General features: G+C 40.3%; 2 protein-coding genes across 15 annotated transcripts in view; both read right to left on the bottom strand.

Moving 5' to 3' along the window:
- sytl2b (synaptotagmin-like 2b) overlaps positions 1-3,116 on the bottom strand; it is a 31,321-nt gene extending 28,205 nt beyond the window's left edge. For all 3 annotated transcript variants that reach the window (XM_086036589.1, XM_086036591.1, XM_086036592.1), the window contains exons 1-2: positions 2,957-3,116; positions 961-1,115 (exon numbers count right to left, since the gene is read on the bottom strand). In XM_086036589.1, the coding sequence (XP_085892715.1) occupies positions 961-1,061 (101 nt within the window). In that variant the 5' untranslated portion in view covers positions 1,062-1,115; positions 2,957-3,116. The remainder of the gene's footprint in view (positions 1-960; positions 1,116-2,956) is intronic.
- Positions 3,117-5,574: 2,458 nt separating this feature from the next.
- The window catches only part of picalmb (phosphatidylinositol binding clathrin assembly protein b), a 33,031-nt gene continuing 16,949 nt past the window's right edge, over positions 5,575-21,656 (bottom strand). For 2 of the 12 annotated variants that reach the window (XM_086035332.1, XM_086035335.1), the window contains 15 exons: positions 18,452-18,537; positions 18,258-18,381; positions 18,041-18,174; positions 15,848-15,948; positions 15,516-15,668; positions 15,107-15,190; positions 14,758-14,850; positions 14,508-14,618; positions 13,257-13,373; positions 13,140-13,170; positions 12,963-13,062; positions 10,959-11,027; positions 9,926-10,030; positions 9,496-9,601; positions 5,575-7,169 (listed from right to left, as the gene is read on the bottom strand). In XM_086035332.1, the coding sequence (XP_085891458.1) occupies positions 9,509-9,601; positions 9,926-10,030; positions 10,959-11,027; positions 12,963-13,062; positions 13,140-13,170; positions 13,257-13,373; positions 14,508-14,618; positions 14,758-14,850; positions 15,107-15,190; positions 15,516-15,668; positions 15,848-15,948; positions 18,041-18,174; positions 18,258-18,381; positions 18,452-18,537 (1,401 nt within the window). In that variant the 3' untranslated portion in view covers positions 5,575-7,169; positions 9,496-9,508. The remainder of the gene's footprint in view (positions 7,170-9,495; positions 9,602-9,925; positions 10,031-10,958; positions 11,028-12,962; positions 13,063-13,139; positions 13,171-13,256; positions 13,374-14,507; positions 14,619-14,757; positions 14,851-15,106; positions 15,191-15,515; positions 15,669-15,847; positions 15,949-18,040; positions 18,175-18,257; positions 18,382-18,451; positions 18,538-21,656) is intronic. The other 10 variants (XM_086035334.1, XM_086035336.1, XM_086035338.1 and 7 more) reach the window with 7 other exon arrangements.

Here is a 21,656-nt window from a genome sequence, read left to right as displayed (position 1 = left end):
TCATGGCATTCTGATTAATATTGCGTTTGTGAAATATGACTTAAAAGGTAAGTCAATGCAAACATATACGTTTTTCAAGAATATGTTCTATCCAAGCCCACTAGTTGAAACTGATAAATATTGCGTTTGTGGAATATAAGTTAAGCAGCAAAATGCACCCGTTTTTAGCCATCTCCGGGGGCGGCCATTTTGTCTTCTGTCGACTGAAAATGACATCACAACTACTCACAACGACCAATCGCGGCTCAGATTCAGAAAAAAGATCAGCTATGATTGGTCGTTGTGAGCAGTTGTGATGTCATTTTCAGTCGACAGAAGACAAAATGGCCGCCCCCAGAGATGGCTAAAAACGGGTGCATTTTGCTGCTTAACTTGTATTCCACAAACGCAAAAGTAATCAGAATGCCGTGTTTCAACTAGTGGGCTTGGATGGAACATATTCTTGAAAAAAATATGTTTGGGTTGACTTCCGCTTTAAGCCGCAAGATCCAACCATTTTTATCCATCTTGGCTTGTCGACTGAAAGTGATACCACAGTTGCTCAGGCAACGACAAATCATGGCTCAGCTTGCAAACACCATCATGACCAAACCCAGAAAACAGGTGAGCTGTGCTTGCTTTGTTGGCCTTTTTCAATTTTACTAGTCGACTCTGTCGGACTGTCACAAACAGCAGGTCTACCAAATGTCGTAGCCATTGCTATGATGCTTTGCCCCCTCCCCCCCTTAGCTGTGATTGGCCTTTCAAGCTTATATTTGACATTCTTGTGTGTGCCAGACCGTGAGCCTCCTCCTCGGCCTACGTGCCCATTAACAGACATTTCTTCATGTCACATTCCCAGCCGCCACTTTGTTATCGTGTTAGTCTACCCCAGGGCTGTTGCGCCAAAGGCTCGCGGGCCAAGAAAAGCTCAGAGGAAGTGTTCGAAAGCCCAACAAAGGCTGGGAGCAGATGATAAACCTGATTCTCTGCTCCTCGGCCTGCTTGAGTTGGGCGTCCCTCCTCAGCACGGCCATGATGACGCCGCGCTCCTCCTCCGTCAGGAAACTCAGGTCGATCATCCTTCCTCGCCACCCTCCTCTCCCTCCTAGCGTGGGGGACGGATTGGGAAACACCTGGAGAAGCACGGGCAGAGAATTTGATTAGACACGCTGACATTTATCATGTAAAAAATATTTCCTTAACGTCAATCAATCTATTTTTGAGCTTGTTACTAGTGCTTTTTTTTGTGGCGCATGGTGAGAAAGGTGAGAAATCATGTTTTTTTTTGGTCATTGAGTCATCAAATGAGGATATGTTGCCAAATCTAATGCAATACATATCTGATCAGCATTCAGCAAGCAAGACCTGTAATTTGAGGTAGAGGACCATTTTTGATATTTTGGCCATTTTCATTTTCATCTTCTGCAAATACATGCTTGAAAAGACAACATTCAGAAATGGAATTTGGGAGTTATGCTGTCAGAAATTAATAGAATGAAATAAAAATGTTAATTTCTACGCCAACATATACCTATGAATAGAAACACCAGACAAACTGATAGTTACGCAATGGTCACTTCATTTCATTTCTTCAGCAAACAAACTTACTGTACTGTTGTAACGTGACACATTAAAATGTGATTTGATTTCTTAATTCATTTTTATTGCTTGGGCTAACAGGCAATCTATGATACAGTATGTCATTAAAATGGGAGCTTCTCAACTATTTTAAGCAGCGTGAGATGAAAACAAATCAGAGTTAACGAGCACCACACACTTCCAATTTTTGTAGTACATGACAAATGAGGCTTTGTGAAGAGCTGCCAGCCACTAAATGCCTTTGCTGACTTTTTTCTTTCATGCTGATTTACAAGCCAGACTAATGTCAGATGAATTCCAAACAACAAAATAGTAACTTTAAAGCACTCGGAAAAATAGCATTCTTCTCGAAAAATATTAGGATTTATATTTCAGTGTGTGTGTGCGTGTTTTACATTCTGACATCAAAGTTGTCTCGCTCTGGTGAACCTATTTGTATATTTCTATTTCATTTATCCATGCCTGGCTGCAGATGGAGCCCTGTTCATAGCTTTTCAAATATTTGCACTGACAAAAATATTTTAATATGTCATTTCAGCAACAGCTGGTGGAGAACACAGTGTGGTGTCACAAGATATATATACTGTATGAAAAGAATATTTGCTGTAGAAATACAATGAAATTAAATAGACAACTGAGAAATAAAATCAAAATGTAAATATTACAATATTTAATCATATTATATTAGAATATTTAATGCACTAACAAATACAAAATGCCTTTTTTATATTCTGTTTTGATATTTTTTTAATTTTCATTCATTTTAAATGGGCTAAATAATAAAGATAATCAAGCAAAAATATTTTGTAGTTTTCTTACTTCTTGAAGAAATAAATCCAATTCATTAAACATGAAAATGAACACAAATAGAAAAAACGTTTTTTCCACAATAGAAAATAAAATGAAAAACAATCTTTTGCCATGTATATATGTTTAATCAACCTTTATGATTATTTTAGTCTTTAGTTAAAATACTCACATAGGTACATAAGATCCAATACAAGTGCTGAGTCCTAATTTAGCCTTTACATTTTGCTGTTTCATTTACATTACAACTATTAAGAAATATATACATACACACATACGATTGTAAATTTTTTATTTTATTTTAAATTTTGAATGAATTTTTTGCAAAGTTTTATATTTTTATCATATACTTTTAAGTTCACCAGACAATTAGCTACACAATTTAGCTGCGTCATAAATGTTGCATTTACAAAGAGAACCCTTACAATATGATTACTTTTGTATTAAGTTTACATTTAACTGTTATTTGTTCCGGTGCCTAGTGCGTTGCATCATACTAAGAGTAGTTTCGAATATTTTGGTTAGAAACAGCTCTGAGTGTACTGTAAATATTGAAGCTGTCACCTACCTTGGAGCTTTAGTTTGCCTCTTGTATGTAGAAAAAAGGAGTTTAGCCACTCTGCTGGTCCGTCGCTGCTGCTTGGATGAACTCAAAATATTCAGTGCACAGCTAAGAAGAGTGGTAGGACTCACTCGAGATGGGTTGGACCATCGTTAACATGTGCAGCCAGACCACCTCCTCACTCAAGCACAAGTGTGGGTTACAGCTGGTGACGTCACTAGAAACGTCTCATTAAAAAAAGAGATTGAGATTAAATGGTGTACCTGTTGTAATAGCAGTCAGCAGCCTGAAGGTGTCGTCAGTGTTTACCAAGAGCGTGTGCAAACTACACTCACCTGTTCTGCAACTTTTACGCTTGTCTTGTTCTTCCTGATGCATAATGACCAACATTAAAAAATATATAATATATGCATGATAGTATGGTGAGAGAAATGCATCTTGGGATATTCAACTGACATACTTGTTAAATGATGATCCTGTCAGGAAGATTAACTATGCTGCATGATGGTATAAACCACAGGTGCCCAACTCCAGGCCCGGGGGCCAGATCCGGTCCGCCACATCATTTCATGTGGCCCGCAAAAGCAATTAGACTCACAATAAATAATGATTTTAAGGTATTGTAAGCAATTTTTTGTTACCACGCCCCATTTTACAGTGACTGGAACAATTATTATCCTTGACTTCTGATTTCAAAATGAATTACCCATCAATTTGTTGTGTACAGTATAATATAATAATGTGGCAATTAGATACAGTTTCTCAGTCATAACAGCCCTCTGAAAGAAACCATACCTTCAATGTGGGCTGTAGCAAAAACGATTTTGACGCCCCTGGTATAAACTCTAAAAAGCTTTGAATCACTAAATGTAATTTTCCCTGAGAATTATTTTGTATTTCATTTCTAAATGTGTTTTAAAGTATTCATAAAATGACAGGTAAATCAAATCAACCCATATTATTATCATCATAAAATTTTTCTCAACTAACTTGACTGATAACTTTGTTCCCCAGGTATCGTTTCTGGGTGTTCTGGTGGGAAGCCCTGCACCTTCCCACATGGTGGTTCTGTGTTTTGTCTTCTACACCACATTTTGGGCACGTTGCAGACGGCCTATAGAGTTTTTGTGCTTCTGGTGAATGTAAATGTCCTGAAGGGACTTGTACTACTAGATTCAGTTGATTTCTACTCAAACTCAGGAATCGGTTGTGCAGCTAAAATGAAGGCCATCCATTGTTTTTTCCTTTCTTCTCTCACAATCATCACAATTGCCACGTTGACTGTTAGCGTTTTATGCTCCAGTCCTTCAGAGCATAGACACAGCTAGCATACGGGATCGGACTTAAGGGCCTCCTCATTGCCTCGGACTCCCTGACTGGGTATCCATGCAATGAGAAGATTGTTGCTCTTACCCAGTTCATTAAGGCTTACAGTGCAGCGCAAAACAGTGTCAGACACAACCATATTGCATTCTATTGCCTTAACAGCAGCCTGCCTATCGGCAATAGGACAAGTATTATTTGTTGCTGGAGACCCTCCTCAAGCAGAATCTCTGTTGCCAATGAAATGGTGAAGACTTCTGCCTGGAAGATGGTACTCAGTTGGCCCAAGAAGAGGGATTTCTGAACAGGAGACAGAGAACTATTCGGGGACTCGATATGAATACCCGCTCCAACTCTTCCGTCCAGTTTTGAGCATCGGTCGACCACCGCAGAACATTTTCCCCAAGGTTTCATTCATATTCGATTGCACCTTGTTTATCTTCATCAAAAGTATCTTTCGAAAGTTTTAGTTTTTTTTTTACCCCCTAAGGTCACCTAGCATATTCAACAATGACAAATCACGCCCGGCACCATTGAACACATCCACGACTTGGTTTTTCCCCTCGATTTTGGCCATCCAGAGTCCCACCTAAGCAATTCGGTAGGACCCACCAACAGCCTCAGCGCTGACAAACTCTTCTATCGAAATGACACTCAGCAACAACTCCAGTGGCGTGTTTGGCGAAGCCGAGGAAATCATTAAGCATGCTCGCCGCTGCACCTTTTGGAGTTTTTTCCACTGGTAGATTTTTCCATATCGCCGATCCAGGATACACATGCATGTGTCAAAATAGGACACACGATGGCCGGGTCTATCCATTCATTTCATGCAAAATATTAAAGTTTTGGCAGTGACCAATTTTTTAGCCTCGACTCAAATTGTGTGGTTTGTTTTGGTTGGATGATTAAAAAAAAATAGAAAGAAAAAAATAGTACATTTACCCGAAGCTTCAATATTTATAATAAATGTTTTTTTAGAGACGAGGAGACACTGGTTGTAAGTATACAACCTATATATATATATATATATATTTATTTTTTTTTAGGTCGCCACATCATAGAATTCGGCACCTGCGTTCCCAAATTGGGTGCATCATAGAGCCTTGCAAAGTGTAGCAAACACTGACCAAGCTTTCAGCATTGACACTTCTGCCAGTGAAATTAAGATTTGCCACAGAGCTGTTGAATGTTACAATGTTGAGTTTTGAGGTGAATTAGTGCCCTGGCAAACATTACCACCATTATTAGCTGTTGTTTTTGTGGAAGACAAAAATAAAAAAGTGAGAGAAAGGGACCAAATGTGTTTTTTGTGGAAGCTGCTCTTTATTTGAAAAAGAAAAAACAAGATTTGAGTGGTCACCTGCTACAAGTTCTAATGACAGAGAAGAGATCTGCAGAGAGGATCATCCTGAATCAAGACTTAATAGGTAGAGTCAAATTGGATTTGAATCATGTTCATATTTCATACATCTTTCACTTTGCAATCAAAGAACAGTCACTTTTTTTTTTGTCTTATTTACACTGAGCGCCGATCAACAGCGCTCGTCCCTCGTCCCCCACCTCCGCCTACGTCACCCGCCCGCCGCCTCTCACTGCCAAGCGTCATCTTGATCTCCTGTACAATTCATGTACATCAAACATGCCACTCGAGCATGTTCTGACAAGCGGGGCGGTGGGTGGGTGGCTGCGCGTGCGGCGTGGAAAGATGTGTGCAACATGAAGACAACTCTTCACATTCAGAGTAAAGGCAGCCTCGAGCGCGCTCACTGAGTCGATGGCTTGCCAAGCTATTAAAGCAAAATGGAGCCCGACGTCGTCGTCGGGATGGTGCGTGAAGTGTTACTCAAGTTACAAACAAAAAAGACCCTATATAGGCACAGAATGCACTATGAACTGTTTAGCACAGGGGTGGGCCACCCTTTTTCTATGAAGTCCCCAAAGGGTGTACTAAATTTACAAAAAATATGATCAAACTTTTTTTTTTTTTTCTTTTTTTCAATCATTATATATTATGAGCATGTTTTTAGGATTGCATGGTGGAACGCATTGGTTTACCACCGCTGCTTTAGTGGAAACCTCTGCACTCTCAGCACAGTGGTGGCTGTGAATTCATAATTGTTTTTTTTCATTTTCATCTAGCAATAGTAAAAAAAAGAAAAATCAAAGTCAATATTTAGTGCTCTATCATTCGGCTTAATAGTGTCATTTATATAATAGCTATTTGTCACTCTACCTCTTGATGAGAGTTTTAATGCTCAAGCACTCCCACGTGTGTTCGATGCTCATTATTATGCGCTGTTGATTTTACAATAAACCCCCGCTTGAGCTCCTTCAACCGATAATCATAAATAAATACAAACGACACACAGGGAATGTCTACTGTAAACACGGTAAAAAAGACAAACTAAACGTAGCGTAAACGTCATTAGCATCACTACGCCGTGACGGTTGATGGACTCGGTGGCGTCGAGGAAAAAAGGGAAGGTCGCCATTGCCCTTCAACCAATCCACCTCCCCGCTCACTCAACACCCGACCGGAGTTTTAAGTGTTTTTCTGATGTCTTTTTTCTTTTTTATACCCAAATACATAACATCAAAGTTTCTCAGCAGCCAGAATTTTACCTTTACAGATGACACTGTAAAATGGAGAGGGAATCCTCTTTGTTGCCATGGATATTGAAAGCCGTCGCAGCTCTCGACATGATCGGTAATTTTAGGGGGTTGGCGCTTTAACGTGTCTGTGTATGTGTGAGTGTGTGGTTGGGGTGTAAGGGGTGAAGGGGGGCTGGGGGTACGTGAATGTCTCTCCGGAGACCTGGACGAGGACAAAGCTTTTTGCTGCTAAGTGCTTCATCTTCCGAGAGAGACGAGCTCTTCAAAGTTACATGAACTGCGTCTGCAAGGGAGAATGACACAAATTAGAAGAATGTGATCACATTATATCCATGCTACTGCTGTATGCGCCCGGACTCACAGTGAGCTCAACATCTTCTCTCAACAAGAAATCTGCAGCATACATTCATTTAGCTAAATAAACAGCCATATATATATATATATATATATATATATATATATATACATCTTAATCACGGCTCTGATTCAGAAAACAGGTCAGCCGTGATTGGTCGTTGTGAGCAGTTGTGATGTCATTTTCAGTCGACAGAAAACAAAATGGCCGTCCCCAGGGATGGCTAAAAACGAGTGCATTTTGCTGCTTAATTTATATTCCACAAACGCAAAATTGATCTGAATTCCGTGTTTCAACTAGTCGGCCTGCTTGGAACATATTCTTGAAAAAAATATGTTTGGGTTGACTTCTGCTTTCAATACAGATCATATTTAAGATCTACATTTTTTTTTTTTAATCTCGACAGCACTAATATATACACATACACACACATTTTCAGTTAAGTTCCATGTACAAAACGTTTGTTAAACCCTAACACTCCTATTAAACTGCACATTTTAAAATTGTCCTTCACAACAAAAAAACAGAAATATTCGCTATCATTGTTTTTTCTTTTACAATTTGACAAAAGGTTCCATGTCCAAAACGATAAGAGCATCCTCAATACAAGTGTATTCAATGTCCTAAGAGAAAAGTATAAGAAACCTTTAAATTGTTAGATGTTGAAAATAAATGTTAAAAATCAATGACATTTTTTCTTTAAACAGTATGTTCATCACATCTTAACTCATTCAGTGCCATTGACAAATTTACTTATCTTTTCACAGTCCAGCCATTCAATCCCAGGAACTTATTTGTATTTTTTCACATTTTTTCAAATGTTAGGGTAGAAGAGGATATGAAAATGTCTGGCAGTGAATGAGTTAAGAGTCGTTTATCGCATCCTTGGTAAAAGACACCCATAGTCAAATGAAAAAAACCCTTTGGCTATTTGGTATCTTTTATGAACACACAATACATTACATGTGAATAATTTGTGGATGGATCAGCTCTGCTCAATTCGGATCAGCCTTTTTTTTGAGCCAAGGATTTAAAACACTGTGATATACCAACCTTACCACAAGGTGGAGCCATGCTAATTGTGTTTTCATCCACGTGAGTATTAAACATATGGGGATAAATCTAAAATGTCTTGAGAGATACTAGTGGCTGCCCTCAATCATGCATGTGGACATATGAATGTATATACATGTAATTGTCACTACACAAAAGACTTAATGGCTTAAAACCACTAAAAGGGGTCAATGTAATCACATGTACACATTTCCAAAAATATGTTTCTACAACTAAAGGCAGAAGATGCCTGAAACATCTAGAGTTGAGTAAGCAGGGATTTTGCTGTCGAGCTCTCTTTATCGAACAGCAAGCCGAGTAAAAAGTTGTGAAACATACTGGACAGTTGGACATTCAAAAGTTTAGATATGGTCATATAAGTTCACTTAGAAAAGGTATAGTGCTTTTTCAGTTCATCCAGAAATGTCACCTTAGAGCACAATATCCTAAACTACGTGTGCATTTAGAAAAACGCCATTCGACTGAGTAATATATACCAACAGCGCACAAAGAACTAATTTGAGAGGCAACTTACGAAATTGTCGTCATGGGGTATTTGACCGCCTTACAACATGCGAGCAAACCGTAGGAGTAAGGTTGTTGTTTTTTTTCCCCCAAACTGGTATTCAATTTCTATCCATCCATTTTCATGTTACTGCTTGTGTTATAGTTACCACCTAAAAGTGCTGTTAAAAAAAAAATACTGTGCATACAGTAAAGGTAGGTTAGTGATGCAGGCTAAATGGTGTGTTCAGACTTGCATATAAAATCAATGCGTCGAGGGTTGCCTATATTAAATTAGATTTTGTAAGTGTCCCTACTTTACATTTTGGAACTTGGTATTAAATGCTACTGTCTGTCCATTCTTAAGCGATATCATGCAAAGCTTTCTGAGTAAAAATATATTGTGGGTGCGGCTTAAAACAGTCAGCTGGTTATATTTAATTAAAAACAGGACAAGAAATCAGTTGTTAGCAGTATGCGATGAGTGGTCGGATAAAGCAGGCAGCATGAGCCTCATTTACAAATCAGGACAGTGAATCGAGCAAAATAAGATCAAGATCAAGCGAAGACAAAAGCATGTGGCATCTATGTCAGATGAAGACAAAAGCATGAACAAGATGGTATGAAAGAAGGCAAGCAGCCACACATGGATGCTGAACACAGGGCACAGCAGCCAGCAGAAGGGGGCATGCTGTACCTAAAGAGACGCTCTACAAGAAATCCTTGAGAGAGAGGTGTGCAAACGGGTCCTGTCCGGGGCCTCGGAGAGGACTCTGGCTGGAAGGACTAGAGGCTGCTGAGGGCTATTCACAGGAAGACACACACACAGGAAGTAGGAGGGCCAGAGGAGAGGTTAGAGAGTCAGCGCAGAGACGAGGAAAGGGGGCGATGAGATTAGTTTGGATAAACTGCAATGTTGAATCGAATGCGTTGGATAAATGGAGAAGAATAAAAAGTTAAAAAGAACAAAGAGATGATGCGCAGTTCGAGACGAGAGCCAAGGCTCGTTCAAAGCGCCATCATCTGTTTTATGTGCTAACTTGGGCTCATGACACGCCACAATGACTACGCCCACACACACACACACACCGACACTTGGCAGGAGGAGGGAGACGCGGCACACCCACCTGAGTGCTGGACACGGAGCCAAAAGGGTTGGGCGGCCTCATCACAGGCTGGCCGTACATCATGGTGGGCGGATTCATCATGCCCATGGAGCCCATTTGTGGGGGCTGTAAAGGAGACACGGAGTATTATTTGTCAAACATTGCAGTCAAATTACTGGTACTGGAAAAGCTATTTACAGTGATACCTTGACTTACAAGTAACCCAACATCAGTTTTTCAAGATACAATCAGTCACCCGGACGATTTCCTAGCTGACTTGAGCAAAAAATTTACATTTTGAAGCTGCTTATTGCCACTCACACTTGAAGCGTAATTACCAAACAAAAAGAATAGCACGTCAATTTAGAACAACCACATAACTACCCTCTACAAACCCCATCAGCATAATGCTAATGCACAATACAAAACGCCATTGATGAGCTCACAACTTCCATCCCTGTTGCAGCGTTACCATCCTTTAACAAACAGATTTGAAAGCAAAGGGTCCGGCAAAATCTGCAGAAATACAGCATAATACTCAAAGGCATATATTCCTTATTCTCAGCAAAAAACAACCATTACTGAATCCTACTGAGCAGTTGTGAGGCGCTTCCATTTTTTTCTCTATTAATGCATTCTGCTGCTCCCTAGCTGGGCGCACACACACCAAAAGGTGCTGACCAAGGTCATTGCGTCGCTGTGACCTTTCCTCCTGGCTAGGCATCTTCTTATCTATGATACCGTTGGCTCACACAGTTGATTTCAGTTAAGGCCGTAGAGTTAGACATAGTCACATAGGCAAGGCAGAGCTGCCCCCATGTGGGTAGGCTGCCAAGAAAGACTAAGAGTAGAAAACATTTTGGACAGATTAGATCTTCCTGCTCAATTTCACAGAAAAGGCTCCACGGCCATGTCTCGATCTTTCTGGCACCCATTAAATACATTAACTGAGAATAGTCTACTTGTAGTTACTATTAGCATAGTGAGCATTCACGATAAAGAACCAGGCAAAAGTTTCTTTATAACTTTTCAATAACATGGTTTGTATACTTACAGTACTCACCATGCCGTAGCCCATCATGCCTGTGGGTGTGGTGGCAGGGAAGGCCATGATGGACGGCGGCTGCAGGGACACAAAAAGTTGTTCAAGGACAACAGGTTCATGATGGAAGCTAGAGTGGTGTGATAACAGAGAATTTACGATATGAAGAGAGTGATAACATGAGTAAACTTAGGGAAAAGCACTGTGCTAAATAAAACTAACCACTTGTATTGATTTTTAATTTGGTTTTTATTTCACTTTAATGCAAAATGTTTTGCTTTGCTTCTTTAATGTGCATAATGTGATCTACACATTCAGAATGTAGAGAAAATCTTGAATAATTGGGAGGAATATAATTTTTTAGCACTCTAAATTAGTATATTCTAGGGGTGGGAATCTATGGGTACCTCACGATTCGAGCCGATTCCAATTCAGAGGCCTACGATTCGATTCCGATGCATCACTACTAATGGCTTACATTTTATAGTTAATCTAAAACACTGGTACCTTTTTTAAAACAATTGCATAACTCAAGGAAGAGCAAGGATTTATATTTCACACTTAGACTTTTATGAAAGTTGCAAGGCAACCTTGTTTAGGCGTGTCTGACAGCCCTAATATATTCACATTATATATATATATACATACGTACATACATATATACTAGGGACAGGCCGATATGCCCTTTTTCAGGGCCGATACCAATTATTAGTAGTCAAGGCGGCCGATAACCAATATTTGAAGACGATATTTATTTGTAGAGAAAAGGGGTAAAATGGTGTCAAATTTATGAAAAATAAAATCCCCAACACTGGACTTCGTTTAAATGCCTTTAAGCCCATGATTATTAAACAACTTGAGTGATTTACTAGATGTTAAAGCTTTTCTAGATTTTAAAAAATAGACAACTTTGTTTTAAATCTCACAAAAAAGTGCAAGGAGCTCTTATAGTTCAATGAAAACAAACATCTCCTTACGGTAAATAGTTTTCTAAAAATACACTATAACTGAAATGTTTATCTTTCACACACCTTTGCTTTGAAGTTCAAAAACATAAAAGTGAATCCTCAACGCAGCTACTGGCCAGAAAGATAAGCATGTTTCCAATACTGGACTTTCACATGCAGTACTTTGCCGTCAATTTTTGCACCATGTACAGCACTTGGATCGATGGTTGTTTTAAAGTGCTCTATGAATAAAGTTGAGTTTAGCTTTTCATCACATGGCTTACACACACACACAGACACGCACACACTGGCACTCACCTCTTACTTTTATCACCATTTCCCTATATCATAAGCAACTTTACTTCTCTTAGGAGCCATGTCATTCACATTGTGAAATTGGGGGAGTGGTTAGCTTGAGCCGCAAGGCAGCTTACTGTAGCGAGCAGAACTGCCCCTTGTGTTTATATGACATAGAAGGGCTCATAGTAATGTTACAAGGGAGTTATAGTAGACTGACATTTACTAAAATTTCAGCGAAGTCTATTGCAAGTACCTTAAACTACTAACTCGCCGACTCTTGCCGTGTATGTGACACAGAGAGCAAGCGAGCTGGGAGCACACACGCAGCTTTGCGCTGATTGGCTGTTACGCACTGCACAAGGAACCAATCAAATGGTGCTTTGGGCGGGCCAATCTGCCTTATGCAGGCAGGGCCTCTCGCATATACACACATACATATATGTGTATGTGTGTGTGTAAAGTGTTTTTATAAACAGAAAATAGAGAATTTTCCCATTCATTTAATTTTGAGGAATAATAGTACATCAGATAAATAAAATAAATACAATTACCTGTATCAGGATATACATTTTTGTCCATATTGCACACCTAGTGTAAACTATCCATGATTAAACTTATATCAGAAGTAATATCAGATTTTAGAAAGTCCACTTGCTGTTTAATGGTGTTTTGGAAGTCTTTTGGAATTTTATGATAGACCTGAAAAAATGCTCTGGCAAGGCCGCACACGGGCCATATGTTTCCCACCCCCAATGTATACGTTAATCACCAAGGAGACAGGGTTCCAGGTTGTCGTCGGCGCCGCTTTCGGTTGCCAGTTGGTACCGCCTGTCATCCTCTTCTCGCCGGGCTGACTCCAGTGGATGTCACTGTGAATTAAGACAGCTCAAGTTAAGTGTTTCGAATGGAGTGCTGCGAAGACGGCGAGCGACGGCGCACCACTCACTTCTTCATGGTGCCGTTTCCGATGCCGAGGTCTGAGGAAAACATAGTGCATACTTTAGACTTCCAAGATCCAACAATTACGTTGCAACTGACTAACATTAAAAAAATGCATACGTACTGCCGACAAGGTTGGCAAGGGAGGAGTCAAGGTCGTCCGACACCAGCTTCTCTGGCTGCTGATTGGACGGCAGGTTGGAGCCAGCAAGAGTCGGTTTCAGGATACCTCCGGCGATATCTAACAAGACACAGAGGGTCAAATTTACAAATCAAGAGCTTGTGTTGTCGTTCACTTGGCAACCGACGTTCTGTTTGGTAAGGGCAATGCCTTCATTCATATGCATGCATGTTTGTTTTCAGAGTCACTACTACAATGTTCTGATGAAATCTGCTATGATTAAACTGAGTGAATTGATTGACCATGAAATTTCAGTGCTGGATTACCTGTCACCACTTTTTTTTTTTTTATAAGTTATGCTTCTCAGGAAAATATATAAATTCCTTGGAATGCCTGCATTCATTCTTTTCATTCATTCTTATTTGAGACACAGTTGAGCCTCGTCAATGAAACTACCATGCGGGTTTTTGAACAGTGGGAGATACCTGGTACCTGGAGAAAAGTCATGCAAGCATGGGGAGAATAAGCAAATTTGACACAAGAAGGCCAGAGCAGGGATTCGAAGGTTGCACATCAGAACTGTAAGGCAGACAGGCTAACCACTAGGTCACCTATTTGCGGCCCTATATGCCATATATAAAATGTAAAATTACGTTGTTTGTCACAATTAATATCTCAATCTGTCGAGACGGCAAAATCTCTATCGATGTCCATATTAGACATATTTGCAGCTCCTGGCTGATTTCTCAATGTTGTACATGTGATCACAAGATGGCGGCAAATGGCCATAAAATGGCATGGGGACATAATTACCTCATGGCCAGTCTGTTCTCTGCATCAGACCTCCACAAAATTACATGAAGTTGGAACATGAATGAGACCAATTTGACTGTAATGTGTACCACATTAGGGGCCAGGTGAGTATGAAATAATAAGAACATAAAAAAAAGGGAGGAAAAAAGGATATTGTGTGCACGCTATTTTCTGCTTACAGTCCATTTACCATTTAAAGAAAAGTCACACAACTTGAGTAACAACTGATGAGACTACCAACTGCATTTTAAGCGGAGGACATGAAAAATGTCATTTGGATGCGCACCAAATTTGAGGTTTGTTACTTTTCATGGAAACTGAACCTAATCCTGCTAACTCAATAAGTAGGTAGAAACAATGATATGACAAACACTATGATGTAAATGCATGAAACAGATGTAAATGCATGACACAAATCAACTGGTGACATTTAATTCTAACCTTCAGCATTGAGGCTGTTGCTGCCAGTTGCTTTGGCTCCAAACACAGACTCAAAGTCCACTTGGAGACCTCCTGCAGGTGGCTGGGGAGGGGGCTGAGGCGTTGAGTATCCTTGAAGATGTAAAGAAGGCAGCTGCAGTTAAAACAAGTGATGCCTCTCAAACGGGACGGTTCTACAAGCATGGGGAGTCGTCAGCTAGCACTGGAGTGGGATTCACACATCTATACAGACAGAGAGAGCCTTCAATACCTCTGAATAGACCTGCTACAGTAGAGGGCTCTGTGGAGAAGGGAGCCTGGTGTGTGAGGTGCTGGGCAATGGACACTGGGCCACAGAAGGAGTCTGACACGCCACAGGAAGCATTAAGGAGTAGGAGGACAGGAAGAACCAGAGCAAAACAGGCGTTTCAAGACCAAGCCAAACAAGCAGGCAGGCAGGAAAAAAAGGCAGCTAACATGATTAGGTTTTTAAAGTCTCAAAAGTGTGAAATATTAGAGAACGTCATTGTAAATGGGAAGGTGTGACTGAATATTAAAGGAAGCTGTTGGGGTACTGTATAGGTGCCAATGTTTGCAGGACTCACGAGCCATTGTAGTACCTGAGATGGAGTGTTCTAGCCGCACTGTGCATTTGTTATTGGTTGAAACGGACGTGTTTGTGTCAATAAAGGGATTGTAACGATCTAGGGAATCAAACATAGTATTGGTAAAAGAAAAAATACTTAAAAGCTCTACAGCAACACATCACAGAACCAAACTTCCTCAAAAAGGGAGTTTAGTGAGTGGGGGGGGTCATTTTAAAGGGGGTGGGAATTTGGCCTTCAACAACATCTAGATGTAGAGGGGGAACAAGTTTAAACTGAAAAAAGGCAGGATTTTAGCTTCAGAGACAGACAACAACACTGATAACATTCACACTACAGCAGCATGGAGGACAAGCAAGCTAAATCATGCTTCTACACCTAAATGAGCGAGGACAATGAGTAAAAACAAAATGAAAGTCATTACCACCAAACATTTCATGAGCAGATGTCGTAGTGGAAAAGCTAACACCGTCTGAAGACACGACAGGTAAGTGAGAGGCATCGACAACGAGTTTTGAGAGGAAAGGGTTAAGGTTTGGCATGGACTCGTCTCCAGCTTCGGCGGAGGTGAAAGGATCTACAGGCAGGCAAAAAGAGAGAGAAAGAGAGGGAGAGAAAGAGAGAGAGAGACAGGAGAAAATGAAACAGACCAAAAACGAGTGGAGAGGAACTGGTGGACGTAAGAAAAGAGAGCATGCAGAGCAGGTCAAAAAAAGACGCAGGTGGCCATCGAGAGCCGCGTCAGTGGCGCTCTACCTGCCCACGCCGTCGCCACGGGGAGCCCTGACGAGGCGGACTGCATGGGTGGCTGGAACGTGGACTGAAGGTCAAACAGGTCGCTCTCCATTTTCACAGCACTGGTAACATAACAGAATGAGGAATTATCCACACACAAAAAAAAAAGTATATGCTGCCTCCTATTGTGATAACAGATAACACAGGAAAGGCAGATTGGTAAGGGCGTGATGAGTTTAAATGTGCATTACATTATCATTTATGATCGTTAATCACAAAAAGTATGCAACCATATTTTGACACGTTTCCCTCTTTTTAATCCAAAACATGGAGAACTGTTGTTTTATGCATAAAAGGAGACACTGTAACTGTTTCATTGGACAGTACCAACAGTTAACAAAATACATGAAAATCATAACGTGAAAACAGCTTGACGTATATCACAGTCATTTGAATGAAAATAATGCATCTCCACAGTGTGATTTTTTTGAGGTTCCTAGAAATCCAATCCAAAAAGATACACGGGCGGGGAAGAAGTATTTTTTGCTTCGCTTCAAAACAAAAAATTACAATATATAAAACTTACTGTCGCTGTTCAATGAAAAGGATGCATCTCAAAATTTGTGGCTTCTTCTTATCAAAAAAATGGCACAAATTACTTAAAAGGAACAGACTGGTCAAAATTCATTTTCCAGCATTCGATTAGTCACTGTGTAAAAGGAATAAAAGTGCATACATCAATGGCATCTGATTTCCAGAAAAAAAGTTTAAGCTTATTAAGTATCAAAACAATGACATACCCCGTCCGCAGCCATACTGGACATTTTGGACCGCTTCGCGTAATCCCTGTGACGTAACGCGTGCTGTACACTAGACTGTTCATTTAAGATTTGTTTAGTCAAATATTCCTATAATTTAGATATCACTCCTACCCATCAGGTTTCATTTTCTTCCCTCTGAGATGGGAGGTGGCACATTAAATTGCAGTCAGCCTGCAAGCCTCCAATGTGACTTCTGTCACAACTCTACGTCCGTAAAACAATCTTATGACTCACATTGTTTTGGGTGATGGTCACGTCATAAGTTTGCCTGTCTATATTTGCCTCGCGCAGTGGAAATGTTATGTCACATTTATTGCACAAAAAACATGACCGATTGTCACCAAAATCTATGTGGATATGTATAAAAATATGAAAACCATTCTCTGAAAATATAAGAATGAAACAAGATTTTGGAAGATCGTCACGTCGGACGCGTTAATATGCCTATGTATACACATGAGGCAACACGTCCGATATGACTAACTTCCAAACAATTGCGAGTTTCGAACTAATATTTTCAGAGAATGATTATCACATGCCTACACTTGTGCACATACATTTTTGTGATAAGCGGTTATGTTTTACGGACGTAGAGTTGTGATAGACGTCGCATTGGAGGCTCAGGCTGACTGCATTATCAGCCATTGCGCTGTTTCTCCTAGGAAGAACATGAAACCTGACAGTCGGAGTCATCGCTAAAATTACGGGAATACTTGACGACACCGTCATTTTTATAGCACAAGAGACCGGTAAACAAGTCCAATATGAATAGTTTAGTGTACAGCACGTCATACGTCACAGGGATTCCGTGAAGCGGTCCAAAATGTCCAATATGGCTGCGTACGTCATTGTTTTAATACTTAATAGGCATAAGCCTTTGTTCACGAAATCAGATGCCGTTGGTGTTTGCACTTTTATTACTTATACACACTAACCAATCAAATTCTGGAAAATGAATTTTGAGTGGCCTGTTCCTTTAAAGCTACACAGGTGCCTTGTCTGCCTCATAGATCTGAGTTTCGGGATTTAGATCTCAGCTCCGGTTTGCTTGTGTTTTTTTTTTTTTTCCCCCCCCAGATACTCCAACTTCCTCTTACATTCCAGAAAAATGTATATTAGAGTCACTGTAGACTAAATAGGCCAAAGGTGTGAATAGTCATTTGTGTACACATGCCCACCTCTTGCCCAAAGCCAGCAAGAATACGCTCTATTTAAACGAGATCTTAAGGACAAGCGAGATAGAAAATGGAGGTAAAGACTAACAAAAACCTTTTGAAGATGCAGGCTGATCATAGAACAGTGCTGAAATGAAACGTGTAAAAGTTGCAACATAATTAATTGCAATTTAATAATTTTGTGTTTGTAGCTTCATCTACAATTTAATGCAAGATACCCGTTAGAACAGCTCGGTGTGGAGAATAGGTCGATGGCCGGAGTAGTGTTAATAGTTCCACCCGTCGTAGAAATGGGCGATGTATCCGTGGTGGCAAAGGAGGGCCTCTTGGAGAGCTCCTTGAGTCTTTGTTCCTGCAGGAGAAAGGACGCACATCAAGATAAAGCAGGTAAGCAAGCGATCAACTCTTGGTCTAAGGTCACCTAAATTAAATCACCTTCAGCGCTTTAAGTCGGGCCTGCTCTTCTTCCAGTGCTGCCTGCTTTTCCCGCTCATCCACTTTGGTGAAAGACATTCCCGTGCTCGCCAGCGACGACACGGCATTGGACAGAGTGCTGGCTCTGTGGGACGGACAGGCTACTGCTGTGATGCGGGCGACACAAACGGACTGCAACAGCTAAATTAACATACCTGCTGGCTGCTGTGGAGTCTTTAACCTTCTTGCCCTCTAAAGAGGCCAAGTGCTGCTCCAGAGCTTCCAGGAGGCTGCTGGGAGCCTGTCGCGGTGAAAAAACACACAGTCAGCACTCTGCTCACACACCGCATGACTGTGTGCGTTTGTGTGTGTGTGGACATTGACACCATGACGGACAGTGGTGGGCAACCAAGCAAGAACAGAATATTAACCATCCTTTTTATACAGTGGTACCTCCAAAGTCAACCAAGCAAGAACAGAATATTAACCATCCTTTTGATACAGTGGTACCTCCAAAGTCAAACAACTTAAAGTGTGTACAATATGGATATTTAACAAAATGTTCAGGAAAAAGATACCTTCAAAAAAAAAAACAAAAAAAAAAAAGGCTTGCATTCTATTAACATGACCTGTCTGAAGAGGCGGGGGGGAGGGGGACATGAAGTGGCAGACAAGAGGGAGGGTGGCAAGGGATAGACTGCCAGCTACACATCACCAATAGGATCTCATAATTAACATAAACCAATATGTCTACAAGTAATTGATTGTGAAAAAATGTAAAAGAACAACAAACATACATTACACACATACATTTGTTTACCTCACGTGACTTTGGCTGACTGACGGGTGAATGGATGGTGTTGGCAAAAGGTAATGTGAAACGTCATGACAGTCATGTTATAATGTCGAGACTTCAATGAAGATCGAGTAAAGTAAAAGACCAACGAGGCCATCATGTGCCCAGTTTTGAAAAGGAAGAAAAGAGGAGGAGAAATGGGCAAAGGAAAATGGTATGCAGATTTCTCAGTGATGTGAGTGACACTATGCTAGAGGCTGATGATTCGTCTCCTGCTAATATGTTGCTAAGCCACAGGAGACTGTATTTGGTATTTAGTTTTGTTGAACGAGCAATTATTAGTATTGAGGCATGATTTCATGCAACTGATTTCACCCATAGGCAACCTAGTCTAGTTTGCAAATTCACACGTCCTGACTACGGACTTTTTTGTTCCTATACGCTATACTGTATGTTAAGTTAAATAATGTCATACATTGACATGGCATTATGCAAGCTACATAACTTTTCAAATTTGTTATGTGTTGTGATTAGTTAATAGGATGTTATTTTTTTATAAAATGTGCATTATGTTCATAAGGTACCTGATGCAGGCGTGATGTCGGTGTAATCTAATTTACAGATTGTATCTTAATTGTAAATTCAGTTCAGGCAATTCTGCAACATTTTGGGAATGGAGCACGCACCAGCCAAAATGAGGAGTAAGACACTTGTAGAGAGCCACAGACATGGTCCTGAAGTCAGATGAGGAGCCATCTACCTCCTCAGACACATGTTCGTTGCAGGACTCTTCAGGTATGTACGCACGAGTGTGTGTGGTGTATGTGTGTGTCTTATTTTTTTGATTTGTATACTACAAATTCTGTGAATAACATGTATACTATTGACAACACCATTTTCTCTTTATTAGAAATGCCTCAATTAGAAATCTCACCAAATGCTTTGCCTGAGGATGAGCCTCTGTGTGCTGAAACTGCTAATTGGCCTTCAGTTCTGACTGACAGAATTCAGACACAAGTGCGGTACCTGCTGACTTTTCTTTTCCCAGGAATGAGTTGGAAGGAAGAAGTTTTCATCGCCAGTATTTCAAAGAGACATTGGTTAATGGTGAAAAGAATCAAAAAAGCTGGTTAGTCTATTCAGAGATAAACACAGCCATTTCTGCTTCTGCTGCAAACTGTTTTCTTAGAAGCTGCAAACTGTTTTTAAGAGGACAATTCATTTAACAAGCAGAGATGTTTTTTATACGTAAGATTACATAGCCTTGGCTTCTTTTGTTTTTTTTGGCTTTCTTCAGGGAAAACAATATATAAATAATATACTGTTTTGTCGGTGGCGAGGTTTGGGGATAAGCCTTTTTTGTGGGATTGGATAGTTTGCACAAATCTAGCCAGGACTGCCTCTGCTAGAATGTGAGAAGAGACAAACAATATCAGGAAGTTCCCGAGAGATAAGTGGGCTCGCACAGTGTCCAAGTACTTTTATCCAACAAGCCTTTCAGTGTTGCTTCTCTTACTTTGAAAAGTTTCTACTTTTGTGCCCCCACAATCTGCTTGATAAAGCTCTAAGCCAGATTCGATATTGACCACCTTTTTGAACAAAGGACTTTGGATCCGTTTGTGCTGGAGGAGTACTGAGTGATGAGTGTTAGCTTCTCATGCTAACTACCAACTGAGTACAATAGCTGCCATATGCTTGACATACAATGTATAAATGGGGGCACCATAGTGGACTAGTGATTGGCATGTCCACTTCACAATTTTGAGGTTCGGGGTTAGAATCACATCTATTCTCCCTGTGTTTATATAAGATTTCTCCTGGTATTCTGGTTTCCTCCCGCATTCCCCCAAAAATTCATATTAGGTTAACTGACTACGAAATTATTCAAAAGCATGAATGTGAATTTAAGTGGTTGCTTGCCCATATACTGCATGCGCCGCAACTGACTGGCAACTAGTCCAGGATGTACCCCACCTTTTGCCCAAAGTCAGCTGGGACAGGCTCCAACTCAGTGACCCAAATGAGGATAAGCACTATAAAAAATATATACCTGTATATGTTACTTAAAACAATGCCTGTACAGTTAAAGGTTTTATGATGGCGACAGTTTGTATTCTGTAACAAATTATTCCAAATGTAATAATTCAACTCAATACAAAAATTTGTTTTGGAGGACCACTGTATATGATTTTATTTTCTGTGACTTGAAGGTTCAACATAGACTTGTAGTGACCCACCACTGATGCATCAATGACTGCATTCCAGCCATACACTTACGCTGCATGAGAGCAACACGTGTATGGGATGACGCACTGTACCGCAGCATGTTCAACAACCTGCAACGGTTGTTGAAATGGTCCACAACTACAGTGGGTACGGAAAGTATCCAGACCCCTTGAAATGTTTCACTTTGTGTGTCATTGTTGCCATTTGCCAAAATCAAAAAAGTTCATTTTATTTCTCATTAAATGTACACTCGGCACCCCTGCTTGACAGATAAAAACAGAAATGTAGGAATGTTTACAAATTTATGAAAAAAGTAAAACTGAAATATCATCATGTGGTGATAAGTATTCACTAGTCAAGTATTCAGACCCTTTGCAGCCACCTTCATATTTAACTCA

Source organism: Filicampus tigris, chromosome 7, assembly GCF_054856515.1.
Source record: "Filicampus tigris isolate MCC_2025a chromosome 7, RoL_Ftig_1.0, whole genome shotgun sequence".
Taxonomy (NCBI): Eukaryota; Metazoa; Chordata; class Actinopteri; order Syngnathiformes; family Syngnathidae; genus Filicampus; species Filicampus tigris.
Note: the sequence above shows the minus strand (reverse complement) of the source record. Positions and strands in the feature narration are given on the sequence as shown.